This window comes from Cajanus cajan, chromosome 3, assembly GCF_000230855.2.
Source record: "Cajanus cajan strain Asha chromosome 3, NIPB_CcT2T_4, whole genome shotgun sequence".
Classification (NCBI taxonomy): domain Eukaryota; kingdom Viridiplantae; phylum Streptophyta; class Magnoliopsida; order Fabales; family Fabaceae; genus Cajanus; species Cajanus cajan.
Window position 1 is genome coordinate 63,532,009 of NC_138519.1, and position 12,351 is coordinate 63,544,359.

Consider the following 12,351-nt stretch of genomic DNA (forward strand, 5'->3'; position numbering starts at 1 on the left):
TGTACACATGGAGCAATTATAAGCTTTGCTACCTTTAAGTGCTAGACGACCTTACAACCATTTCAACCTACAATTTTGTCTTCAATATTAAAAATATAAAGTATGATTTTTGCACACTAATTACTTACCTTGAGTCAAATCTTCAACTTTAAGAATAATCAAACCAATTGCCCTTTTTTTCAATTCAAATGGGATGTGATTAGATTCAAACATAAATTTCTGGTGAGGAGACTAAGCAGTCTGTGCTTAGAAATTATACATATCACGGGGATATTAGATTGACCATATTGCTGAATTCTATGTTATAGAAGGGTTAAATTTGGTCACAACTCACAAGACATGTAATGGTGGGTAGCAAAGTAGGACCAAAACTCAAAAAGAAAAATTACAGTATCTTTAACCTTCGAATTACCTTTTTCACTTTCAAGGATTCTTCTAATTTAAGAAAGTAAAGGGAATGCATATCTTCAAGCAATTGAGGTTGCAAAATGATGAAAAAATAATGCAAACTTGAATATCTATTTTCTGCAATTTTGCGTAAGACTAAACACACATTGTAAATAAATAGTAACTGAGATCTTAAAGTTGGGTTCAAAACTAAGTAGTATTATTTTAATTATTGATCATCAGATGATTCAGATCATATACAAGATGCATTGGCAAGTTATTAAAATCATGTTTTCTACATTACCTCGAGAGGATGAAGCAAAAAATGAAAACCATGAAGCAAAAAATGAAAACCATGAACGTAGTTCTCAGAATATTGTAGGGTATAGGAACTAGGAAGAGTCAAATATTTGAATACCAAATTGTCATGTTCCATTTATATGAAAGAAAACTACCTCCTACCAAATAAAGCATAGTAAAACATTAAGAACAAAAAATCATTTACCCACATGGCTGTACATTGCAATTGTTTTTCTATCATATGGGATAAAGACAAAACATTCTAAGAATTTGAGACATTCATTCAAGTACCTCAGCAGCAGATGCTTCAAAGTGATGCAAAACCCATGTCCCTATTCATCAACAGGAGCAGGTAGATTGAGATCAATGAGGCAAGGAACAACAGGAGCAGCTTGTTTGATCACTAAAGTGTTTTCCTCAGAACCTCCGATGAAATGTGATCTTTTGTGACCTCCCAAGGCTTGGCCTGACTTGAAAATTCTGTAGCAAATTGGACACTCGTGATCCTTGGTTTTCTTTGACTTCAACTTCTTCTTGGCCTTGTTAAACTTCTTCTTTCCATTCAGAGCCTTACTATTGTGAGACCTGGGAGTAGGAAAAGAATCACTCTCTGAACTATTTTCATCACTGCCATCCATTGAATCATAAGAACCATTGTCCATTTCACCCTCCGAACACTTATACTTCCCATCCTTTCTGTCATTCTCATATACTTTATTGTCAAAACCATTTGCTATCTTCTTGCTAGAAACTCCAACTAGATTGTGACCAAGAGAATCAAACTTCCTTGTAGTTCCACCTGTTCTATCATAATCCAAATTCTCCATCACTAATTTCTTAACCACAGTAGCAGCAGTGTATTTGCTTCTACCTCTGTTCACTATCTTCCTTGATTCAACATCATAGTCCTCAAAAAACCGAGACTTGTCCCCCATCTTGGACCCCTTAAATTCATCATTTGAAACATCAGAATTTACCATTTTAGTTTGAGAACCATATCTGAAACATCTAGAACCTGAATTATCAGAAGCACCAAACTCAGCAGCAGACTTTAACTTGACATCCTTAACCTTAAGCAACTTCTTCTCCAAGAGATCACAAGCATTATTAGAGACAAAGTGGTTGTTGTTATTACCATTGGTGACACCAACCCGGGTATCAAGAGAGGAGGATTTTGCTTCTAGAATAACCGAGTTGTTATCAGAAGATTCAGTAACCGAAGCAAAACGACCCTTGAAGGTAGAATCTCTAGACAGCAGCATCAAACACCTAGCCACCTCTTCCTGCTCTTGCTCCACCTCAGACACAGGTGAAGAGCCATTTTCCAAAGGAACAAGAGAAGAAGAAGGAGAAGCAAAAGGGTGATTGGAAAGGTTAATGGTCTTCACCTTCATTCTCTTGGATCTCCTTGGATGCGAAGGAGCACAAGTCTCAGTGTCAGAGTGACTATCCATAACCAATTTCAGCTTCTTCTCACTCTCTTCAAACTTGATGGTTCTCTTCTCTTTCTCAGAGTGACAAGCCATGTGGCCACAGAGAGCCTTCAGAGATGGAAAGCCTTTCCCACATTCTTTGCAGAACCTCTCTTCCTGTTGTTCACAGCTGGCACTGGCACTGGCACTGGCACTGGCACCACCAGAATGCACAAACCTCATTGTTTTCTTGGGGTTCTCTCTGAGGCCATAAACAACATCTTCACACCATAAATCTCTCTTCTTCCTCACACCATCAAACTTGGTGAACATGTTGTCACCATCAGCATTGCTCCTTTCTTCAGTCATGTGGGTCCTGATGTGACCCCCCAGAGACTTCCCGCAAGGAAACCTCTTGCTGCAATACTTGCACACAAACTTCCTACCCTCCATGGAATAATGATGTGATGTGAATCTGACCCAGAAACTAACCACATATACCCAACAAACTATGTCACATGCCTCAAATCACCAAGCATTCATTCCATCATCATGCTCCCAAAGAGAGAAGAGAAAGGGACAAAATTCAGATCACCAAGTTGCTAGCTTTTTAACCAGGTGGTGCTGATGATCAGAAGAGAATCAAAATGCTCAGATGTGACAGTTCCATAAGTACAAGATCCAACCCACAAAAAGGGGAGAGACCCCTTAATTTCCGTTTCCCAATAGAATGCTCAAAATTTAATGAATAATAAAAAAAAATAAAAAATAAAAAATAAAAATAACTATCAAATTTTGAAGATATAGGATTGTTACTTGCAACTACCTAGCACTGACCAGAAGCATTAATATATACTATAGTAATCAAGCTTTAAAGGTAATATATACACTTTACTGTACAAAATTTTACAAGGGTAACTAACTCTATACATAATTTTTAAGATAACTAACATAAAAATTAACGAACTTATCATATATTAATGATAGAGAAAAAACATTTTATACCGAAAGTATATGACGATTATATCGTAGTAATTATCCATAGATGAACCAAGAATCTTTGGTTTATTTGTGTACTGTCGTTGGGTGTAGTAGCTGGAGGAGAATTCCATGCATGAAAGAAAATAAATAAACTAAAATAAGAAAAGGAATAAAAGGCAGCACGTGTGGTTGTGCGAGAAGCATTGGGGTTGATCTAAACGGTCAAGATTCGTGAGTTATTTTGAGAATCTCTAGGTTAAGGCGTTGGGGAGTGGCACACCAAAATTGGAGCATCCAAACATTGTCTTGCTTCTAAGCTCACACAGGTGAAAGGTCAAATCTCCAACCGTTATCTTTTGGAGCTACTTCTTATGTCCCCTACATTGAAAATGATATTTAATTGCATTTAACGTGTATTTCTTTATTCCAATCTTGTGGCTATCTTCTCCTTATTGCATATGCTACCTTCATGCTTTGGAATCAAGTAGAGATTTGTTTGCCTTTGCTTTTCTTGCTGCCCAATAAATTATTTCCATCAAAGATGGAAATTTTGGATTTTAAAATATACTCCAAATTCTTCTAAAGAAAAAGTGTGCATATATAATCTAAACATTTGCTGGATTTTTTTCTTCTATAGGCACTATGCTAGGTACATGTACTCAAAATGGATCTAATTTAAATGGAAACTCGAAAACACATTAAAGATGTTTTATAAAAATATAAGCTACTAAATTTTAAATTTCTAAAATGTATTTTTTTCTTTCCAAATATACATTATAGTAACTTACTATATTTGATTCAAAAGGTGTATTATAAAAATATAAGTTATTAAATTGTATTTTTTTAATTAAAAATTAAAAATCATTTATAAAGTTTGAAAATAATTTTTTAGCAAAGAATGTTTTCATTAAAATAATAAAATAAAAATTGATGTTAAATACATTAAGTGACCAAAAAAGTTTAGTATTAATAAACTTTTAATTTTATTTTTAACATACGAATCTTAAACAAATAACATAATATTACATATTTTTAACTAATTTTTAAAATCACGAAAATCAAATCAAACTAAACCGTAAAATATTGGTTTGAATTTCATAATACATTTGAATTGAATTAAACTGAATACATTTAAATTTTTTTTTGTTTAATTTGAGCAATTTTTAAGCCAAAAATTGAACTAAATCATATAAAAAATAATTCAAATTTTAAATAAAAATCATGATATATCTTATTTAAAATATGATATATTTAATAAAAAAGTTAAAATTAAGTTTTTTAAAATAACATATTTATATAAAATGATTGAACATAGGTTTATATATAAAAAAAACATGTTTGGCTAATATGTTAGCATACTTATCTATATAATATAATAAAAAAATTAATATGCATATTACATTATTAATAATATAATTAAATAAATAAATTTGTAATAAAAAATAATATTGTCAATATTACATTTTTATTGCACTTAATTATTTTATACTTCCTATTTGTACGAAATTAAAAAATAAAAAATATATATTTTAGTAGTTGGATCTTTTTCTTCTCTTTTCTTTCATCTTCGTAGTTGATTATTTACAATATCCTAAATAAGTTTTCTCTTTTACATTAGTTTTTTTAAATATAATTTTTAATAATAATAAAGTAAATTATTTTTTATTACACAAATTAACAACGAAAAAAAACTCGCATGTTGTTAATGTAAAATAAGATTTTAAATAATAAGTCAATAATTCGTATAAAAAGATCATATCAAAAGTTTATAATAAATAATAAATTCAGTTTAAAATTTTTATAGAACAAACTGTGTTTATATATTTATAATTTTGCTTATGCCGACATAATTTCATCCAAAGTATTGGAATATAAATAAAATATCACTATTAAAATAATAATAAAATATTTATAAAATATACATTTACTATCTTAGAACGGGATCTTTTTAATAATAAAAAAATAAACCTGTAAATATTTAATCTGAAAATAGATAATATCGTATAAATGTGCGGAAATCAAACCCAAACTTTTGTTGGATTAATTTTTGACTAAATATCTAATTTGGTCCCTTATAATATTTAAAAGTTTTAATTTGGTCTCACTTTAATTTTTTATTTCAATTTAGTCCCAAATTATTTAAAAGTACATCAATGTGGGACTTCCGTCCAAATTCCACAAACGACGTTTACAAGTGTCCAACGTGGAAATTTCTACGTGTGGCTTCCTTTCCTACGTGGCTTCCTTCCCAGCGTGAGAGAAGAATCGGTCCATTATTCATTGCAATTCCAACGTGGCTTCCTTTCCCGCGTGAGAGAAGAATCGCGACTCGTAACGGGCATTCGTGAAGAAGAGGAATCGTTGATTGTAAGTCACTCGTAAGGGCATTCGTGAAGAAGACGAACTCGCGTTTGGATCTTATTGACATCGGGTAAGTGTTGTTTTTAGGGGTTTTTGATTTAGGGTTCGACAAAGGGTATTATTGGGCTGTTGTTCGTATATGGGTTTCGGTTTAGGGTTTGAATTCGTGTAGGACTAAAAATTGGGTTTTTAATAGAGGTTTTTTGTTGTAGGGTTTGATTTTTCTTTTCGTGTGGTCCCAAACAATGGGTTCTTGACATGTTGTACTGTGTTTTGCATATGTTGACCTGTATAGATGCATATGTTGGCCCACTGATATAGTCATAGATTGATCCTAATTTATTTGCATATGTTGACCCACTAATGTTCAATTTTTTACTATGTTGGCCCACTGGTGTGTTGGTTGTTATCTATGCATATATTAATTGTGTTTGTATTAATTTTTAATTAAGTATTTTTTTATAATTGCAAATATACATTACAATAGGTTAATATTAAATTATGTGTTCTAGATTTTTATAGGAGTTGCTTGACATGGATGAGTATTTTGACATAGTTGTCCATCATGGGGGGAAGTTTGTGAATAGAGGGAAGTTAGATTATGTGGGTCATGATTCCACATGGTCATGTGACCTTGATAGATGGTCCTATTTTGAAATATTGGATATTTTAAGGGAAGTGGGATATATTATAGGTGGATAAGATGTGGTATTATATGGATGGGGTTGACTTTGTGAATAGATTAAAGTTGTTGTCTGATGATAAGGGGCCATGGAAATGATAAAGATAGCAAGACAGTTTAGAAATGTTTGATTATATGTTGAACATCCAGCATCTAAAGCTGAAATTATACAAAGTTTACCATCACCTACTGTTGTAACAAATGATGGGAGAGTGCCTAATGATAGTGGGCTTAAAAATGATGGACTTATGACAAATGAGAGTGGGAAGGGGCATGTAGTTATTGCTGACAGTGGGCCTGGTCCTTTTGTTGATGATGAGATTGTGATAGAGGCTGATGTTGGTGGTGATTGTGGGGTTAGGTGTGTTGTTAATGATGTGGGTGTGGTATAGGATGGTGTTGGTGATGAATGTGGGGTCAGGGATGAGAGTGTGCCTGAGTTTGGGATTGTTGGTGTGATGAGAGTGTGCTTGAGGATGTCGTGGGTAATGAAAGTGAGGTTACAAAGGGTGATGATGTATGTAGTATTGTTACCATGTCAGAGGACGTCCAATTGTACTTGATGGAGAGATGGGCTAAAAATAGGAACAACATCCTATTACATCAAGGAGACATTGTTCCGAAGATACTTAAGAAGCTTAAAAAGAAAAGTAATTTCAGCAAATGGTGGATACCAAGGTATATTTGTCACAATTTGAATTTTTTAAATTAACCAAATTTTTGTTTATAATTAATTAAAATATTGGTTTTAGTTGGGCTGTGTTAAGTTAGACGAAGCAATTTCCAGCGAGGTTTTGAATATGACAAATGTAATACATATTGTTATTACTAACCAATGTAGTAATGTTTCAGAAATGTATAAGAACAGGCAAAACGAAAGCATGAAGCATGGTCGAACAAAACAAGGATCAGACAAATCAAGCCAAATGATAGAAGGATCATGAATTGTGTACCAGACGTTAACAAATATCAAACGAAGATATGTCAAGAACAATCTAGAGTGCAACATAAAAAATCAAAAACAAGAGCAAAACTAGACCAAGACAAAGTTGGCTCAGCACTAAATAAATATCAGATGAAGCTCAATGATCAACCGCACAAAGGTCAACAAAAACAAACATCAGTCGTTGAACAATACAAGACGAAGAAATGTTCCAGATAGAATAAAAGTCATTCACCTTCACGACCAATCAAACGAGATGAAAAAGTCAAAGTCTAACTCTTAGATGGAGACTCAAATTTCCAGACGCAAACGAACCATAATGAAGAGCGTTAGAAGTCCACTAGTCACAACGAAGAAGATCATATATCATCTCCATTCATAAGAAAAGAACACTGAGTTATCAAAGATATGAAAAGAAAGAAGAAAATTGAAGAGCTCAAATTCACAAGTCAAAGCTGCGTGTGTCAGGGCAAGTACACCTACTTTTCAGAAAAAGGCAACGCCTCCGCAACTACAATCACGGAAAAAGGACAAACATACCTAGGTCATGACCAAAGTTAAAAATAAAAGGGAACAAATCACAGAAAGGACTTTATGTAACACAGATTCAGCAAGCAAAGCATTTAATGCAAGATCAAACGTATTAAATGAAAAAGATCTATGTAGCCATGAACAAACGTTTATCTACACCAATAGAAAGCTTTGCCTCAACGGAAACATTTAAATTCAAATAATGGGAAGATTTATCACAAGGCTATAAATATCAAAACTTGAGAAGAGAAGAAAAAAAGAAGAGAAGCAACAAACAATAAGCAAAAGCGAGCATCAAAACAATCTCACATCTCTTCTTGTTCAGATTTGAATATCCGTGTAAAACTAAGATAGTTTATCTTAGTGAGTATAGAAACTACCCTATCCTCTCTATGAGAGTTACATACACACTCTAAACACGTTCTTGTAAAACTAAGGTTGAATACCTTAGCGAGTGTAGAAACCATTCTATCCTCTCTGTGAGAGACATATACACACTCAAAACATCTATCGTCTGTAGAGTCTGATGAGACTAGTAAAAGAATACTTGGAGAACTAGAAGTGGTTTAAGAATACTAGTGTCAGCAAGTGAAGTTGATGAACCAGAAGTGGTTAAAGAATACTTGTAATCCGTTGTGATTAGTGGAACCCTTCAGTTGAAGGAGACTAGACGTAGCTCAGAATGAGTGAACCAGTATAAAAACTTTGTGCATTATTTGATTTAGAAACGCAGTTTTACTTATATGGATTTATTACACTGAAAAACTTCATCTACTACTACTTATTTTCTAAACAATATTTAGACGAAATTATATTTGTTTGACTTAAGAAACTATTTTCAAGCAGACGATAAATCTTCAGACGTAAAGTCTCCTTTAACCAATCTCGAACATTCTTTAAGTTCTTGAAATATTACTTTCCAACGGAAAGAAGCACCTTTGCGAAAACATTTTTAAAATCCTTCGTTCGCACACATTCAACCCCTCCTTCTGTGTGTTTTCCACTAAACTTCAATTGGTATCAAAGCTTAACTCCTAGGGTTGAGCATCTGTCACTTTAGGGGTACGATCAATGGAAAACGAATGATAGATGGTGAACTTCCCACCTCTCTTCAGAGGCACCAACTACGACTACTGGAAACAAAGAATGATTGCATTCTTTGATGCATGTCATATAGACATGTGGGAGGTTGTAGAACAGGGAGACTACATTCCGTTGGACGAGGCTGGTAGGGAGATACCCAAGGTACATTGGAATGAAGGACAAAAATAGAGATTTATATTGAACTCCAAAGCCCGAAATGCACTCATGTGTGCTCTGATTGAGGAAGAATATACCAAAGTACACAGCTTCAAAAGTGCCAAAGAAATGTGGGATACCCTAGCCATAACCTATGAGGGATCCCTGGAGGTAAAACGCAACAAGCTAAGCTTGTTGGTCCGTAAGTATGAACTCTTCGAGATGGAAGAGAACGAATCTATCCAAACTATGCTTGGAAGATTTCAAACTATTATTAATGAACTCTCTTTTCTAGGTAGGACCTATGATAATTTTGATCATATTGACAAATTGCTTCATAGTTTGCCCAGGAAGTGGAGACCCCAAGTTACGGCCCTAAGAGCATCCAAGAATCTTGAAAAGCTCTCACTAGAGAAACTCATAGGACTACTAAAAGTCCATGAGATGGAGCTCCAACAAGATGAAGTAGGAAGAAAACAAAAGTCCATTGCACTAAGTGTGCAAAAGACGAAACCTACATCATCATCCTCAAAAGCCTTGAAGGCAGAAGAAGCATCTCATGAGAGCTGTGACAAAGAGACATGTGACTCAGACGATGAGATATCTTTCTTGTCTAGAAAGATATACTCTATGATGAAGAAAAAGGGAGGGTCACGCTGGAGAAAATACAACAGAACTCTAAGAGACAAAGCACAACCACTATGCTATGAATGCAAGAAACCAAGACATTACAAAACAGAATGTCCAGAACTAGAAAAGGAAAAGGAGAAAGAAAAGAAGAAGTCAACTCTCCACAAGATGAAGAAGGCCATGATGGCCACCTGGGAAGACCTAGACACAACATCATCTAAAGATGATGAACAAGCGAACATATGTCTCATGGCAGACACATAATCATCATCAGAATCTGATGATGAAGAGGTTAGTGAATCTAATTTTAAAGATCTCCAGCATGCATATAATCAACTTCTAATTGATTCACCAAAGATCTCTACAGCATACAAAGAATAGAAGAAAAAAATTTCTGAAATACTTGAAGAAAATATTTTACTAAAAAATGAAAATGCAAAATTACTAAAAGAATCAGAAAAAGGTCTTGAAGAAGCAAAACTACTAAACAAAGAAAATGAATCATTAAAATCAGATTTATCAAAGTTCACCCTAGGAACTACGAATCTTGAAAATCTTTTGAAATACTATGGGAGTAGAAATGATAAGTCTGAATTACGATATGTTGACTCTAAATCAGAAAACAAATCAAGTACATCTGCATATCCTACTTATAGGAAGCATGGGCATTTCACGCATAAGTGCAGTCACATGCACAAGAAAGGGTATTCCAAAGCCTCAAACGCTAACATTTATGGACCCAAAGCCATTTGGGTACCAAATACTGAAATAATACCTGTTGTAGATCTGTTTAACAAGAAGAGGAAGTGCCCAATCATGATACCTGAACAGTGGCTGCTCGCGACACATGACGGGCGAAAGGTCTATGTTCCTAGACCTCAAGTCCAAGAAAGGAAGCCTAGTCACATTCGGCATAGCACAAAAAGGACAAATCATGAGGATAGGTAAAATAGGTATAATTCCTCCATCACCATTGATAACGTATTGTATGCTAAAGGGTTAACACATAACCTGCTGAGCATAAGTCAATTATGTAACAGTGGTTACGAAGTTTCCTTCAACAAAAATAAATGTATTGTTAGTCAAATTGATTCATCTATATTATTTACAACTAATAGATGCAATAACCTGTACAAAATAATGCCTAATGAACTAGAAAATCAAAATTTTGATTGTCTAGTATCCTATGAAAACCAATGGTTGTGGCACAGGAAGCTTGGTCATGCAAGCTTGAGATTAATCTCAAAGCTGAAAAAGCATAACCTCGTAAGAGGTCTACCGAGTCTTGTGTACCAATCGAATAGTTTATGTGAAGCATGTCAAAAAGGGAAACAAGTTAAAAGTTCATTCGAAAGTAAAAATCATGTTTCCACCACAAGACCTCTTGAACTGCTCCACATGGATCTATTCGGTCCCACTAGGACCTCATCTGTCAGTGGTAAAAGATATGGACTAGTCATTGTTAATGACTACACCAGATGGACATGGGTGTTGTTCATAACCCATAAGGATGAGTCCTTCAAGGTATTCCATGTATTCTGTAAAAAGGTTCAAAATGAAAAAGAATATCAATTGCATCTATAAGAAGTGATCACGGGGGGAATTTGAAAATGAACAATTTCAAGATTTTTGTGAAGAAAATGGAATCAAACAATTTTTCAACTCCTAGGACTCCACAGCAAAATGGAGTTTTTGAAAGGAAAAATCGGTCTTTACAAGAAATGGCAAGAACCTTATTAAATGATTATTCAACTCCCAAACACTTCTGGCAGAAGTAGTTAATACTTCCTGCTATATACAAAACAGAATATATCTTAGACCTATCGTGAAGAAAACTCCCTATGAACTGTAGAAGGGAAGAACAGCCAACATATCATACTTTTATCCATTCGGATGCAAATGCTTCATTTTAAATACTAAAGATAACTTATAAAAATTTGACTCAAAAATTGATGAGGGTATCCTACTTGGATACTCTAAAAGGTCAAGAGCCTATAGAGTCTTCAACAACAGAACCAGAACTATTGAAGAAGTCATTCACGTTAAGTTTGACGAGAATAAGCCTGATAAAGAAATATCAAAGCTAGGGACCTTCTTTGAGAATATGCAGGTAAATAAAAACTAGTCAAAGGAAGATGAATCTGAAGAAACTAAAGTTTAACAGGATGAAAGAGAGGAAATAGAGTCTGTCAATCGAAACTGGAAGATGAAGGCTCATCATCCTTAAGAGCATATCATTGGCGAGGCAAAAGATGTAGTAAAAACGAGAAGCTCATTCAAAACCCAAGCACAAATTGCACTGTTGTCTGAAGTGCAACCAAAAACCACAGATGAAGCCCTATCAGAAGATAGATGGGTCCAAGCCATGCAAGAAAAGCTCACCCAATTCCAAAAGAATAATGTCTAGAAATTCGTGAAGCCCTACCGAGGAATGGTAGGCTCACTTTTGTACCTAACGACATCCAGACCTGACATTATGTTCAGCGTCTGCGTCTGCACTAGATTTCAAGTGAGACCTAAAAAGGTACATTTACAAGCTATTAAACGCATTTTGATATATCTTAAAGGAAAAGCTAACCTGGGAATCAACTTCTATAGAAGCCAGAATTTTTCCTTATTAGGATATTGTGATGCAGATTATGCAGGGGACAAATGGGAGAGAAAAAGCACTAGTGGAGGATGTCATTTTCTTGGTCGTTGCATAGTTTCATGGACTAGCAAAAGGCAAAGCACGATTACCTTATCAACTTGCAAAGCTGAGTATGTCGCTGCATGACAGTGCCTTACGCAACCGCTTTGGATCAAACATCAACTGGAAGATTACAACATTTTTGAAAGTAGTATTCATGTACTCAGTGATAACACTACTGTAATTAGCATTTCTG

The 12,351-nt window shown here is 34.4% G+C and overlaps 1 protein-coding gene across 1 annotated transcript; it reads right to left on the reverse strand.

Moving 5' to 3' along the window:
* Window positions 1–547: 547 nt before the first annotated feature.
* Window positions 548–4,233, reverse strand: LOC109799518 (uncharacterized). The gene has a single exon (XM_020360095.3). It carries the CDS (start codon window positions 2,550–2,552, stop codon window positions 1,020–1,022), a length of 1,533 nt encoding a protein of 510 aa, XP_020215684.2. The 5' UTR covers window positions 2,553–4,233; the 3' UTR covers window positions 548–1,019.
* Between the last annotated feature and the right edge of the window lie 8,118 nt (window positions 4,234–12,351).

Excerpts from the sequence above, each read along its gene's own strand:
- LOC109799518 (XM_020360095.3), bottom strand. The coding sequence starts at position 2,552 with ATGGAGGGTAGGAAGTTTGTGTGCAAGTATTGCAGCAAGAGGTTTCCT.